The sequence below is a fragment of the Jaculus jaculus genome, chromosome 6 (assembly GCF_020740685.1).
Source record: "Jaculus jaculus isolate mJacJac1 chromosome 6, mJacJac1.mat.Y.cur, whole genome shotgun sequence".
Taxonomy (NCBI): domain Eukaryota; kingdom Metazoa; phylum Chordata; class Mammalia; order Rodentia; family Dipodidae; genus Jaculus; species Jaculus jaculus.
In genome coordinates, this window is record NC_059107.1 from 77,283,812 (window position 1) to 77,300,058 (window position 16,247).

General features: G+C 43.8%; 1 protein-coding gene across 1 annotated transcript in view; it reads left to right on the plus strand.

The window, feature by feature from the left end:
• Positions 1-16,247, plus strand: part of Nid1 (nidogen 1) — a 109,148-nt gene extending 92,901 nt beyond the window's left edge. Inside the window, exons 16-20 of the mRNA XM_004662185.2 lie at positions 5,917-6,088; positions 9,877-10,034; positions 11,270-11,393; positions 12,644-12,756; positions 14,229-16,247. Coding sequence (XP_004662242.2) covers positions 5,917-6,088; positions 9,877-10,034; positions 11,270-11,393; positions 12,644-12,756; positions 14,229-14,350 — 689 coding nt within the window. The 3' untranslated portion in view covers positions 14,351-16,247. The remainder of the gene's footprint in view (positions 1-5,916; positions 6,089-9,876; positions 10,035-11,269; positions 11,394-12,643; positions 12,757-14,228) is intronic.

Sequence of the window (16,247 nt, forward strand, 5' to 3'; positions counted from 1 at the left end):
CATGTGCCACCATGCCCAACTTTTATTTATTCATTTTTTTTTAACATCCAGTTTTAACATCCATATCTTCCTCTGGCTTCTTGACCCTGAAGTTGGTTCCCAGAGAGTCTTTTCTACCCAGTGCTCCATGAACATTTTATCAAAGGCAACAGCTGGATGAAATACTGAAGAGGGTCACAAGCATATGGGCAAATATCAAGCCTGAAATGGAATCTATTTAACTAATTAGGAGATGGTCTTACCATGAAGCCTAGCTGTCTTTTAACTCACTATGTGGGCAAAACTGTCCACAAAGTCCTGATCTTTCTACCTCCATCTCCCCAGTGTTAGTATTATAGGCATGTGTCACCACACACAGCTATGATAGTAAAGTCTATTCCCAATACAGTTGTTGAGTTGAAGAGCCATCATTTCACTTTTGCATCTGGATTTATTTGGGTACTGGGGAATTGAACCAGGGCCATCAGGCTTTGCAAGCAAGTGCCTTTCACCACAGAGCCATCTCCTAGCCCAAGAGTTGTCACTTCAATGTTTAACATCATTAGGTATGGATAGTTTGTCTTCCCCATCTTATTCTCATGGCACTTGCTTGGATGGTATATTAGTCAGGGTTCTCTACAGGAACAGATAGAATGAATTTTATTAAAAGGGAATTTATTGGATTTGTTTATGGCAGTCTAACAATAGCAGGTTGCAGGCCTGAGAGTCAAGGAACTTGGTAGCTGCTCAGTCCACAAGGCTGGATGCCTCAGAAGTCCCAATCCAGAACTGAAGGCCTGGAGAGATGCTGCTCTTCAGTCCACACTGAAATGCAGCAAATGCCACTGGAAGCCAGGTGGGAGGAGGGGATACTTTCCTTCCCAGAGCTTCCTTAGATAAAGTTCCCCTCCAAGAGGGGGTGCCCACTGTGAGGGAAGGTTTTCCTCCTTTAGTTAATCCTTCCTGGAAGCAACCTCAGAGAACCCCTCAAGAGGGGATCCTGTGGATTCCTAAAGAGATGACCACAAAACTTAACCATCAAAAGTCTACCCCTTGTCAACTTAACAGCAAACTATATCTCCTTATATCATATTTCATTTTTAAATGATGGCAGTAACAAGGTCATACTTTTGCTTAACATGATATAACTATCCCATGTATAACCAAAAATGCCCAGTCTCCCCTCCGCAACATAAGGTAAAGTCCCTTGAAAAATGGTTAGTCTCTAATATAATAGGTTAAATATGAATTCAACAACAGTTGATTAGTGATATAATCATAATCAATATTAACTACCTAATAGAGAAATACAGGAAGAACAAAAGTATCTTAATATTTGTGTAGTTATGAATAAACATTCCTTAACAAAGTAGGACAGAAGTCCTCATGGCAAGTAAAGTCCTTCTTTTGTTAACTGGTCATGTAGCCTAAGCTGTTTTTTTTTTTGTTGCTGTTGTTGTTTGTTTGTTTGTTTTAAGAGAGAGGAGAAATAGAGAATTGGCACACTAGGGCTTCAGCCACGGCAATCAAATTCCAGATGCTTGCACCACCTAGTGGACACGTGCAACCTTGTACTTGCTTAACCTTTGTACATCTGGCTAACATGGAATCTGGAGAGTAGAACATGGGTCCTTAGGCTTCCCAGGCAAGCACCTCAACTGCTAAGCCATTTCTCCAGCCCCTTCGCTGGTATTTGTAACTGGCTTCTGCTACTCCTCATTCTGTATTTTATCTACCTTCAACAAGAACCTCAGCAGGTTTTGGTTCTTTACCTGGAGGGGTGACCCATAACTTCATTCCTGAAGGATCTGGGTTATTTATCACACTGCCTTGACTGGGTTGTTGCAGTTGTTTATTGACTTTGATAACAGGGCACGGTGGCACCAAGAGAGGCTCTAGTGGCCTATGCCAAGTCCAGCCACTCAGGTTAAACTTTTCCCGACAATTCTGGTTTTGTTGAATTACTGATGATAAAGTTTGTATTGTTTGGCATAACCTGACTCCAACATGTAACCTCATTTAACCTTACAGATGCCAGTGTGAGCCAAGGACTCTGCATCCTTTTAATACTTTCAACCAACCAATTAAGACCAGCCAGGCTGATAAATCCTAGCTACTTGGGAGGCTGAGGAAGGAAGATCACACTTTCAAGGTCTACCTGGGCTATAGATTGAGTTCAGGGCCAGCATGGGCAACTTAGTGAGACCCTGTCTCAAAATTAAAAGTTAAAAAGAAGGGTAGGGATATAGCTCAGCAATAGAGTGCCGGTCTAGCACATGTGAGGGGATCCCACGTTCAATCCTCAGTACCCCCCCCAACATACACAGTCCATTTCACATGGGTATATTTAATCTACATAGCATAAATCCCAGTACCTATAAGAAACTCCTATGTACTGAAATAGCCAACAATTGTGTGCTGCTTAAATCACGACTCATAGCTGACTTGGGAATATTTTTTCTCAAAAGGCATTGTCATGCTGATATTATCAGTTTTATAAAGTCCTGTTGCTTCCTCTAAAATATTCCAACCCAAGATATGCCTTTAAAATATAAACCCAACCTTGTGTTTCTTTTAATTTGGGATATGAATGTAGCTTTTTCAATTTCCAATTTAACTTTTCTCTAACAGTTGATGTTCCAGAAGGGTGCCTTTTTTGTTTGCCTGTTTGTTTACTAGTCTCTGACCCTAGAGATGATACAAGAGGAACTGAGCTGAGGCTGACTGAAGTCTGGCTGGCTTTGTGTTTAGCTCTCAAGTCCTTTTCTGGAGGTGGCTGTGCTGTTTTGAATGCTACCTGCTAGCTTTCGTGCTCTGGCTTGATGAACAGAAGTTTGAAAATGCTTTTTGGCCTCTTCTGAAAATGCTGTTGCTGTTATCTAAGATTTGATTTCAAAATCCAGAGGAGGAATAGATCATTGCCTGCTATTTCCGGTTGCTTTTGGAGCCAGAAATCATCCAAGAGAGCTTTAGAGTGTAGTGAGAAATGTTCCAAGCCAAAACCTTCTAACTGTGAAAACACAGAATTGAATCAAAATGTGATTGTGTGAAGGAGAACGTGAGAGGAGGAGACAAGACAGGGAGAGGGCAAATTCAGTGCATCTCTGGGGCAGTTTAGGAGCAGTCATTATGGTGTCCTTTTCTTCCTGAGTCAGTACAGTCAAGATCCTGCCTTCTCTTTCCCTCACTGTGTTAAGGTCCAACCAGATACAGTCAATAAGTATCATAATTTCCTTTTTTTATTTTTTAATTTTTAAAAGTATTTTTTAAATTTCCATAATTGTAAACAGTATCCCATGGTAATTCCCTCCTCCCTCCCCACTTTCATCTTTGAAACTCCACTGTCCATCATATCCCCTCCCCCTCTCAATCAGTCTCTGTTATTTTGGTGTCCTCTGGGTGTGAATAGCAGACTGCAAGTGTGGGTTTGGTTCTGAATCCCCTTCCTCTGGCTGCGGTCCTGCCAGAGGCTTTGCTGCTTCCACACTCTGCTAGCTCTGGTGAAGGTGGAGATCGGGGGCTGGCTTGTTTATATGTAAGTGATAGAATGTGGGGTTAAGGTGACTTTCATATATCCAAGATCCCCTGGGAAGGACGGTCTCTTCCCCTTCTAACTTACGCTGCAGCCAAGCTAAATGACCTTCTGTCTTCCTGAGTCAGTATAGGGGAAGCATCTCAAATGATACCAGTGAACCCAACAATATCATTTAAATTTTCTTTTTTTTTTATGATATAGTGGTGCATGTCTTTAATCCCAGCACTTGGGAGGCTGAGTTAGGAGGGTCACTGTGAGCTCATGACCAGCCTGGACCACAGAGTTCCAGTCAACCTGGGCTAAATTGAGACCCTTCTTTGAAAACAAACAAACAATGCCTTTCATAGCCAAAATAACATTGTACTCTTAAACTTGTAGTAAAGTTATATGGGTGCTGAGGGTTCACATTGAAGATTCTGTTACCCAGTGTAAACCTTAGGCTTAATCTCCATTGTCTAGTGAAGACTGTGGGAAGAGTTGTTTCTCTTTAAGTATTTTATATATTTATTTATTTTATTTGAGAGAGAGATTCAGAGTATAGAGACACCAGGGCCTCTTGTCACTGCAAATGAACTGCGGGTGCATGTGCTACTTTGTGCATCTGACTTTATGTGGGTACTGGAGAAATGAACCCTGGGCCAGCAGATTTTACAAGCAAGTGCCTTTAATCACTAAGGTATCTCTCTGGCCCCAGGCGGGGAGGGTTATTTGTAATCACTGAATCCTTTCTTTCTATGTTTTATACTTTTATAAAGGTTATTACAGCTGTTAGTGTTCAAACTCTTCCTTAAAATGCCCTCGCCTCTGTAATCAAGGGAAAAAGAGAATCTTTTGTTTTATCCTGACCTTAAGACCTTCCCCTGCCTGCCCCTTCTTTGCTGAGATAAGCCCCGAGCTTGCGTCACACCTTCCCTTCATCACTGGCTATCCCTTCACCCTCATGGTCTCTGGCCATGTCAGAGAACCTGAAGTCTGCGTCAAGCTGCACCCAATCTTTCTTTCTATCTGAAAACTCTTATCCATTGGTCTTTCAGAGTCAGCTTTTATAGTGTTCCTCTCTGTAGAAACCCTTCCTTGGTCTCCTCAAGCTGGTTCAGTATCAGTTCTCCCATGTCCATAGAAATTAGTCATAAGGGCTGGAGAAATGGCTCAGCAATTAAAGTGCTTTCTTGCAAAGCCTAAAGGCTTGGGTTTGGCTTCCCAGTACCCACATAAAGCCATATGCACAAGGTGGACTTTGTGTGCAGCAACAAGAGACTCTGGTGTACTCATTCTCCCTCTCTCCTTGAAAATAAGTAAATTATATATATTTTTTATTTTTATTTTTTGAGGCAAGCTCAATCGACTGTCCTTTTTATGTGAGAGCAAGCAAGAGAGAGAGAAAGAGAAAGAGAGAAGGAGAGAGAGAATTGGTGTGCCAGGGCCTCCTGCCACTGTAATTGAACTCCAGGAGCATGTACCCTCTTGTGCACTATGTGCAACCTTGTGCATATGTCACCTTGTGTGTCTGACTTATGTGGAATCTGGGGAGTTGAACATCGGTCCTTAGGCTTTACAGGCAAGTGCCTTAACTGCTAAGCCATCTCTCCAGCCCTAAAATATATTTTTTTAAAAAGATATTGGTCATAGAAATCACTATAGTCGGAATCGTGATTGACCATAGACATCTTGATGAACAATGCCACCACAGCTTTGTCACTGTGACCTTGGTTCCCAATGCAGTCCTGGATAGGTGTTGAAGAGTGGATGAGTGGTATTTTTGAATTTGTCACCTGAAGAATTGCACATTTTACAAACAATAAGCATTTCATATTACGTTCGGTTTTTCAAAGCACAAAGATTGGGAAAATGTGTAATCATTAAAGTTTCAGGCTGAGTATGGGGCTCAGTGGTAGAGCACTTGCACATGCTTGAGGCCCTAGGTTCTATACTGTAGCAGACAGCTTCAGGTTACTAAGATCAACTTCCAAACCAGGCATAGTTATGGAGGAAGGGATATTTATTGAAGCTGACAGATCCAGGTAAGTTTCATAATGGCAGAAGAAGCTGGCCTGGTTTCACAAGTCCAAGCAGAGAGAGAGAAGCCACAAGCCCAAAAGCCACACAGCACACTTCAGGAACTCCAGGTGGAACTAGGCACTTTGCATATTTTTAGATTGGAATCTCAAATTCACCACCACACCCTAAGATCAGCCCAGTGACATTACCTCCAGGTGGCTGCAGAGATAAACTACAAACTAATAAATTGAAGATATTGAGGGGCATCTATTTAAACTACCACATATCCCCAGCACTATTTAAAAAGAAAGGGAAGGAGGGAGGAAGAACAGAAAAGAATAGAGTGAATCTAATCTTATCTCCGTAGGAAAAGACGATCAGAGGAGCTCTGTGTTTGGTTCTAGATCTTGGAAGCCCAGAAGGCATCGCTCTTGACCATCTTGGTCGCAACATCTTCTGGACAGATTCTCAACAGGATCGGATAGAAGTTGCAAAGTTAGATGGCACACAGCGCCGAGTGCTGTTTGAGACGGGCTTGGTGAATCCCAGAGGCATTGTAACAGATTCTGTGAGAGGGTATGTTTGTGCACACATGGTATAAATCTGTTCTTTTCACCTCTGTCCTTCTGGTTAGACTCTGGTGAGATTCTAACTCCAGCACCACTCTCCTAAGATAGATGGAAACAGCCCATAGTGGGATAGCCCATAGTAGGTACCCCACAAGCTGGTGAAATGCCAGCATACTGCAATGTGGACTTCATGCCATGCTCTGGTTTCAAATCCTTTACCAAAAGGCTTTGTACGGTGAACCTCAAGAAGCAGTTGTCCTCTGTATGGATTGAATGTAGATCCACTCTCAAGTTGCGTGAACCCTGTAAAGGTAACCAGGTAGAGGCTGGAGAAATTTCTCAGTGGTTTAAGGCTTTTGCTTGCAAAGCCTGACAACCTGGCTTCCGTTCCCCAGAACCCATATAAAGCCAGAAGCACAACGTGTTGCATGCATCTGGAATTCATTTGCAGTGACACAAGGCCTGGGTGTGTTCATCATCCACCCCATTTGCAAATAAACAGAAAAAATATTTGGAAAAAGATTTAAGATGGCCCCAGTGTGACCCTGGGCCCCCTTCCTGCAGCAGACCAGCTTGAGCACTCTGCAGGCCCCATATTGCCACCACTGCTTCCTCTGAGTTCACTCTGAAGGCGAGCTCGCAGCCTTAACACCCCTGGTGAGCATATCCCTTGTGCCTCCACCGCCTCTGCCAGTATCTGCATCTTGCTTTAGTCCAGTCCTCCAGATCAGCTGTGCCCTGCTGCGTGGTGTTAGCACACGAGAAATGATTGTGTGTGTCCATGTCAGTTCCCAAATTTTGTTTTGTTAACAGCTTTTTTTTGTTTGTTTGTTTTTTGTTTTTCAAGGTAGGGGGTTTCACTCCAGTCCAGGCTGATCTGGAATTCACTATGTAGTCTCAGGGTGGCCTTGAACTCACGGTGATCCTCCTATCTCTGCTTCCCAAGGGCTGGGACTAAAGGCATGTGCCACCACGCCCGGCTTGTTAACAGCTTTTGTGAGGCATAATATATCAGTTATGTCAAATGAAACTGAATTTGTTAGTATCAGAATTACCAAACTTGTACAAGGAAACAAAGTAACCCTGCAAAAGAAAATGCATCTTAGACTTTCAGGATACCATTAATTGTGTTGTTTTCCTGTCTGTCAGTCTCTTCTTCACGGGTTCCTTCTTTTTTCCTTTTTAAAGAAGTGCTGTCCATCAAGTTTAAATATATAATGGTCAATGTGGATAAAAGGCCATAGGCACTCTTTAGGCCTTTTTATTCCATTGTGTGTGCGTGCATGTGCGTTAGCATGTGGGTTTGCATGTGTGTGTGCATGCATGTGGAGGCCAGAGAACAACCTCAGGTCCTCAGATCACCATCTACATATTTTTTTCACGTGTGTATAATATGTGTGGTATGTGTGTTGTATATGAATCTGTGCACAGATGCACATGCCCTATGTGCACATGTGGAGGCTACAGGAGAACATTGGGTGTCCTTCTATCACTTATTAACTTCTTTCCTTGAAATGGAACCCAGAGCTGATGTTTTCCAGTCACACTGGCTGACCAGTGAGCCCCAGTGATTCTCTTATCTCCACAGGACGGAGGTTACAAGTGTGCGTGGCCATACTGAGCTGTTTATGTAGGTGTTAAGTATTTGAACACTTGCTGAATAGCTCAGTGGGAGAGCGTTAGACTGAAGAAATTGAACTCAGGCCAGGTGTGGTGGCGCATGCCTTTAATTCCAGCACTTGGGAGGCAGAGGTAGGAGGATCATTGAGAGTTCAAGGCCACCCTGAGACTACATAGTTAATTCCAGGTCAGCCTGGATCAGAGTGAGACCCTACCTTGAAAAACCAAAAAAAAAAAAAAAAAAAGAGAGAGAGAGAGAGAGAGAGAGAGAGAAAGAAAGAAAAAGAAAAAGAAAAAGAAATTGAACTCGGGGCAAATCAGGCCTACTCACTAATAATCTCCCCAGCCCCAGTCTACTTGTTAAAGACAGAGTCTCTCACTGGCCTGGGATGTTTGTGTGTGTGCATGTTCATGTTGTGACATGTGTCCGTGGAGACCAGAGGACAGCTTGGGTGTCATTCCTCAGGTACTACCCACCTTTTTTAAAACTATCTTAAATTTTTTTTTAAATTTATTTATATTTGAGAGCAACAGACATAGAAAGAAAGAGGTAGATAGAGAGAGAGAGTTGGTGTGCCAGGGCCTCCAGCCACTGCAAATGAACTCCAGATGTGTGTGCCCCCTTGTGCATCTGGCTAATGTGGGTCCTGGGGAATCAAGCCTCGAACCGGGGTCCTTAGGCTTCACAGGCAAGCACTTAACTGCTAAGCCATCTCTCCATCCTCTAAAACTGTTTTTTATGGACAACTTCCATCATTACAAACGATGAACCATGATCATTCCCTCTCCTCTCCCACTTTCCCCCTCACATATCCACCCTCCATCATATCCCTCCTCCTCTCAATCAGACTCTCTTTTATTTGATGTCATCATCTTTTCCTCCTATTATGATGGTCTTGTGTAGGCAGTAGCAGGCATTGCAAGCTCATGGATATTCAGGCCATTTTGTGGCTGGAAGAGTGCATTGTAAGCAGTCCTGCCCTTCCTTTGGCTCTTACATTCTTGCCACCACCTCTTCTGCAATGGACCCTGAATCTTGGAAGCTGTGATAGAGATGTCTCAGTGCCAAGCACTTCCCTGTCACTTCTTAGCACTGTGGTGCCTTTTTAGACATGCCAGTGTCACTGCCATCTGAAAAGAGAAGCTTCTCTACCCAAAAGTGAGAGTAGCATTAATATATGAAGGTTAAGAAAAGTGCTTACTGAGCAGTTTTGTAAGCATAATATATGTATTTAGCCAGAGAACAGCAGGTGTTACACTCCTAGGGCTCATGACCTCCCTGCCAGAGGCTTTTGACTAGGTTTTCAGTACCAGGCATGTATTCTCCCATGGAGCAGTCCTCCAGTTCAATTAGGGAACTGGTGGTTTCCTCTATAACAGACATACCACTTTTGCACCTGTTAGCTAGCTGGCCAAACTTAAGGCTTACAGTGTCCACTGTTGTTTATCTCCACTGGTGATTTCTCTTTCTCTCTCATGGAACTGCATGCAGTATAGATTTTTCCAGCTTCCTGTCAGCTGGTCCACAGGGAAGAGGTTTTCTGTTGATGTCCAGTTTGATTTCTCAGTGACCTTGCAGCCAAGTATGTGGAGTCTTCAGCAATGGCTACACGCCTTTTGTGAGACAGGGTCTCTCATTAGCCTAGCACTTGCCAGTTAGCTAGACAGTTTGGCCAACAAGCATCAGGAATCTGGCTATCTCTGCCTCCTCAGTGCTGTAATTACAAGTGTGCTCCATCATGCCAAGTCTTTTATTTCTTTTAAAAAATATTTTATTTTTTATATTTTTTATTTTTTATTTGTAAGGAGAAAAAGAGAGAGAAGGAATGAGAAAGTATGGGCAGGCCAGGGCCTTCTGCCACTGCAGGCAAACTATGATGTATGTGCATCTTAGTACATCTGGCTTATGTGGGTACTGGGGAATTGAACCCAGACCATCAGGTTTTGCAAGCAAATACTTTAATCACTGAGCCATCTTGCCAGCCCCTGCTCCTAGCCTTTTATTTTAAAGTGGGTTTTGGGGACCAAACTCAGGACCGCAATGCTTTCGAGGTAAGCCCTATACTTACTGAGCCAGCTTCCTGTCCCCACCCCCCACCAACAGGTTCTTTTAAGGTGTGGTTCAAAAATGTTTTCACATGCTTGTTTAGAATCTCTCTCTTTCCCCTCCTTTAGGAACCTCTACTGGACAGACTGGAACAGAGACAGCCCCAAGATTGAAACTTCCTACATGGATGGCACCAACCGGAGGATACTTGCTCAACACAACCTGGGCCTGCCCAATGGCCTGACCTTCGATGCATTCTCATCTCAGCTCTGCTGGGTAGACGCAGGTGATAGGAAGCTTGAAGCTATGGGGGGGGGGGGCACAGTTCTCAAACTCCTTAGTCAAGAGTTGACCAATTTAACCTGGTGCATGTTTTGTATATAACCCAGAAGCCATGAATAATTTTTATATTGTAAAACAATACATTTTTAGTAAATACTCATGTCCCATACTTGGTTTTGCCTTTTAGTTGATAGAACCAGAAATAATTACTATATGGTACTTTATGGCTGACCCCTATTCACTTTTTTTTTTTTTTGAGGTGCTGGAGATTGAATTTAGGGTCTTGCAGATGCCAGGCAAGAATTCTACCACTGAGCAGTATCTCCCGACTTTTTTTGAGACAGGGACTCACTAAGTTGCTCAAGCCTTGAACTTACTCTGTAGTCTAGATATGCCTTGAACTTACAATCCTCCTGCCTCAGTATCCCAAATGGTTGGGACAGTAGACCTATACCAGTAGGCCTGTCTCTGACCCCTAGGTAGTACCGCATGAAGTCTGTAAGAGTTACATTCTCTTATCTCTTTTTTGCCCCCAGTGTCTTAGCCAGGACGTTGAGCCTAGGGAGAGACAATAGAAGAGCCTGATGCAGTCCCTGACATATGCCTTGCCTTGGTGTATAAGATGTACCTCAGGCTCAGGATGTAAACAAGATATTGTTCAAGGAGGACCATCTGTCTTCCATCCCTCCCTGTGAAAGACTCTGTTGACCACCTTTGCCAGGGTCACCACGCAGATACATAGGAGACTCGGAGACTATGGGACTGAACTCTGCCTATTTAGGACAAAGAGTGAGGTGTGAACCCTTCTATGAAAACACACGCCCATGATAATTAGGCAGGCTGGTCACAGCTGCTCAGTGGTAAAATTCTTCAGTACCCTTGGAGTGAGGACCTGGAGTGCCTTAGGGAAGAGGGAATTAAGCAAGAGCCAGAAAGAAGATGACAGAGTTTTTCCTCAAGAAAGGAGGACTGGGGAGCTGAGGCTTCTTTCCCTGGGCTTCTGTCTTTCCAACAGGACCAGGTGAAGACACTGGAACCCAGGTGGGTGGAGGTTGATGAAAGGGGTAAGACAAGAGGCTGAGGAAGGATTCCAGTGTTGAGCAAACCCTGTGTGTTCTGTAGGACTTGTCTTGCAATACTGAATTTCCCCCACCCTTGCCTTACAGACTCCTCTGTTTTATGACACAAAGGGCCCATTTCTTGAATGAACAATGACCAATTTGTGTTTGCCACACACAGGCACCCATCGAGCAGAGTGCCTGAACCCAGCTCAGCCTGGCAGACGCAAGGTCCTCGAAGGGCTTCAATATCCTTTTGCTGTGACGAGCTACGGGAAGAATCTGTATTACACAGACTGGAAGATGTACGTAGGCTGCAACTGAGGGTACTGGAAGGACTATCCTTCCTTTTGGCCTCTTGGCCTGACCTTTTAGCCTCCAAAGATGCACCCTCCCCCTCCAGGATATCAGGAGATGAGGAGGGCAGGCTAAAGCTGGAAGGGTCTCCTGGTGGCACCCTTCATCTGATGTTCCTGGCTGAGTGGTTCCAAGTCTGGAAGCTGAGTTTTTAGGAGTATGATCTTTGCCCAGGAGCTGGCCGGAGGCCATGTGGCTGGTGGGCTCCATGGTTACGTCATACTCCTGCCTCACTGTAGTTCTTAAACTGTGGTATTCCCACAGCCCTTTCTGGACTTCCCTTCCTGCAAAGAGAGGGTTACTCCAAGGAGGCAGGTAGCCAGGAGTGTCTGATAGGAAGCAATGTGTTACTTGGAATTTAGAGCAGAAGGGAGAAATAGTGGATTTGAGCCCTGCTTTTTATTTTTAAAAATGTTTTTTGAGTATTTTTTTTTATTTATTTGAGAGACAGAGAAAGAATGAGTATAGATGTCCCAAGGGTCTCCTGCTACAGCAAATGAACTCCAGTCATATACACTACTTTGTGCATTTGGTTTTATGTGGGTACTGGGGAATTGAACCCAGGCTGTCAGGATTTGCAAGCAAGTACCTTTAACCACTGAGTTCTCTCTCCAATCCTATAAAAAAATTTTTTAATTTATTTGAGAGAGTGTATGAGTATACCAGGGCATCTTGCTACTGCCAACTAATTCTAGACACATGCTCCATGTGGTGCATTTGGCTTTATTTGGATACTCTGGAATTGAACCTGGGTCTTTAGACTTTGCAAACAAGTGCCTTTAAGTACTGAGCCATCTTCTCAACTCTGGGCCCTTCTTTAAAAAGCTAATGAAAAAGAAAGAGGGCTGGAGAAATGTCTCAGCAGTTAAAAGTACTTGCTTGCAAAGACTGATGGACTGCATTCATCTCTCTAGTACCCACATAAAGTCAGATGCATGAAGTGTCACATGCAGTTTGTTTGCAGCTTGCACCCACATTCCCTTTCTCTGTTTCTCTCTCAGATAAATAAGATACTTAAAATAATAGAAAAGAAAAAGCTAATGAACTTCAGGCTGAGGCCACCCCAGGAGGAGGAAGGGACCCCTAGAAAGCAGGACTATATATCTCTTTCTCTTACAGACCACAGGCTGCCTAGCCTTGCTGAGGGCAGTTAAGCAACCAGGTGCATTCTCACCCTCTGCTGTTTGGTGCTTTGCAGGAATTCAGTGGTTGCTGTTGATCTTGCTATTTCCAAAGAGACAGATACCTTCCATCCCCACAAGCAGACCCGGCTGTATGGCATTACCACCGCCTTGTCCCAGTGTCCCCAAGGTAACTCATCTGCGTTTATGTGGATCAACACTCAAGTTGCTTGAGTCCTGTCAGAGTATTGGAGTGGCTTACATGCATTCTGGAGCAGACCCTACTTGAGCATCCTTCCAGTGGGATTCTGTAGTCAGTCACTGCTTTCTCTAGCGTCTGGATGGAGGATGTCCCAGGGCTCAGAACTCACATGCTCTTACTAGTAGCCACAGTAGCCCTATGGGTGTTATGCCATCCCTTCCATCAAGGGTCTTCAGTGTGTGTGTGTGTGTGTAAGCCAAAGGACAACCTCAACATTGTCCACCTTTCTTGAGACAGGAAAAGGTCTCTTACAGGCTTGGATCTTGTCCATTAAGCTAGACTGGCTGGTCAGCAAATCTCGGGAGAAATCTGCCTGTTTCCACCTCCCCAGATCATCACTACACTCAGTTTAAACAAAATTTTTTTTGGCCAGGTGTGGTGGCACATGTCTTTAATCCCAGAACTTGGGAGGCAGAGGTAGGAGGCTTGCTATGAGTTCAAAGCTAGTCTGAAACTACATAGTGAATCCATAGTGAATAGCCCAGGTCAGTCTGGGATAGAGTGAGACCCTACCTCGAAAAACCACAAAGAAAAGGAAAACATTAAACATGGGCTTTTGGGTTTGAACTTGGGTCTTCAGGTTTGCAAGCCAAGCACTTTACTGACTGATCTATCTCCCTAGCTCAGAGGGTCTTCATTATTGAGTAAGGACCTAGATAGATAAGTGAGAAGAAATATGAAAGTATGATGCTGATGCGATAAGGGAAAATTCTGAGTTTTAGGTTGGGGCCTCAGATTATACTGTCTTTGGGTGTCAAATAGGAACTCACTGTTGGATGTTGGATCACAGCTGCCCTAACTTTCACTGTACTTGGCCTAATAGCAACAACCATGATTAACCCTAAAAGAATGAAGACAAATACATGATGCTTCTTGTGATATAGGTACTTAATATCCATCAACTCACGGTTCTAATAGTTTTTCTAGTAGCACACTCCATCCCCTGGCCACCCTGTGTGTGGTTGGTGCCATGATGCATAAGGAAATGCAAGCAGTGCACTCAAAGTCACAGTAACAACAGCAGGGCTGCGGGTGTGTCCAAGTGACCCAGCTCCAGAGTCTGTGCTGAGCTGCACCCCCTCACAAAGGCTGCTCTTAAGCCACCTTCTTGGCTTCCATCCTTAGTGTGAGGCCCAGGAGGCATGTCAGGTGACAAGCACATGCTGCCTGCAACTTTAAGATAACGGCTGTGTGTTGGACCCATCTGTCGAATACCTCCAAAGCTGAGTCTACATATCCCCCACATCAGGAATAGGAATTTGTGCCCATCTGATTAAAGATGATGAAACAAATAATTGCTCTGTTGGGCCTCTTGGAAATCTCAAAGGGACTTGTGAGGTCATTGTCATAGATGTCAAGTTGGTCAGAGAGGTTGTAGCATTAATTTCCGTCTTTTCTAGGGCACAACTACTGCTCTGTGAACAATGGCGGCTGTACCCACCTCTGCTTGGCCACCCCAGGGAGCAGGACCTGCAGTTGTCCTGACAATAGTCTTGGAGTTGACTGCATTGAGCGGAAATGAAGACAGAGCACCTTGTTCCCTCTTCAAGAATTTCTCAGCAACACCCTACTTGAAATGACTTGGTCTGAACTGAAAACTCTCCTGTGTGGAGTGACCACTTGGCTCAGGTCTAGCCCTGCTTGAGCCCAACAGTTTTCCTTTGCACTCTTTCCCAAAGCAATCACCCTGGACTCTAATGAGAAAGTCACTACCCCTACATGAAGGCAGGACCCTACACCCATCCTGACCCCAGTCTTCAGATAAGTTCATAAGTTCTGGTTATAAAAAGCCAGACATAGTGGTGCATGCCTGAAACTCCCAGCACTGGGGAAGTAAAGGCAGGATAATCAGGAGTTCAAGGCAAACTCTCAAAAAATAAATAAATAAAAAGATTCTTTGAAAAAAAAAAAAGATTCTAGGTAAAAATTATATGTCCATTCTAGAGCCCTACCATCTTTCCCTAATCCCAATCCTCTCTTCCATTCCAGTCATAAGCAGACTCCCCTCAGACATAAATAAGCCCCTTCCATGGCCTTGAGCTCAGCCACTACTCTGAGGCACTCACAGCCAAGATCAGCTTAGGCTGAGTGATACTTCTTTCTCTTGGTGATCTAATTTCCCTCTGTACTCCATCTAGTTGCCCCCCACTTCCTCACCACCTTCATCTTGCCAAAGACTAATTGCAGTGAGTGTACCCAGCTTTGCGATCAGAGCTCACTCTTTTCTTAGGGACATATGGGATTTGGTAGGTGGCAGTTAGTAGGTCTTCACAGATTAAACATCCTGGCATGTTAGTAGTAGCTATTGGTAATCAAAATCTATTTTCCTAGAGCATCTAGTGTTTGGTGCTGTGCCAGTTTTCAGCCCTACTCCTGGTACTAGTTTGTAAATCTTATGGAGATCCATCTGAGGCCCAGGCTGGGGCTGGGACCAAGTGATGGCCCACCACTGTCCCTTGTATCTGGCCTTAACTCCTGAGAACCGGGTTACTTTCAAGTATAAGCTTGCTTGTCTTGTCCCCCCTCTGTGTGGCCCTTGCTGGCTGAGTTCTCACTGAAGAAGACACACAAGACAACTGAGTATATCTAATGGTCTACACAGTTAATTATTCATCAGTATAGTTCAAGGGACCACACTGCCTTTCATGTTTATGCGTCTGCCATCTGCTTCATAAACATCTCCTGACCACATGTGTGGCTACTGCTGTCTTTTTCAGTTACTTCCTAGATCCTTAAAACAGTAGAAATGTTGAATTGAAAGCTGAGTATTAGGAGTTTGAAGCAGTCTAGCGTAAAGTAAGAAAATACAATGGAAACCAACATAAAGAGACACATGAATAGCAGGAACACAAAATGCAAGAGGAAAGGATGGAGGATGGGGTTTAAAAGCTGCAATAACTAAAATCCCTAAATAAACCCAAAGAGAAGAGTGCCAAAGAACATTTATCCTTAAAGACATAGAAGGATTTGATATTCTCCTTGAGGAGGAGAGTCCTGCTCCACACACCTTTCTTCTAGCTTCTACACCCAGCCCCTGCTAACTCTGTCTTACCTGTTTCCATAGGACCTGAGTACCAGAATTAGGAGAGTCTTTCCTAAAATAATTAGAGTCTATTTGTGGAGGCTACTCTGTCTCCAAGAATCACATGTGAATTTTCTGTGTAGCCCAACCCCATAAAATGGTCTTTCTTTTTGTATCTATCATTCCATATCAAGCCCTCTCACGTTCATCATGATGTTGAATAATTTTTATAACTTTTATGCATTTTACTAGATTCATTCATTCTAAAGTGTTTTACATAGTAAGTTCTTAAACTGTGGAAACCATTGAAGGTGCTTATTAACTGTCCCCCAGATTTATACAAGTATGATTCCTTGAGTTTACAGCTGTTTAAAATTAAAATGATGTTAAAAATAAA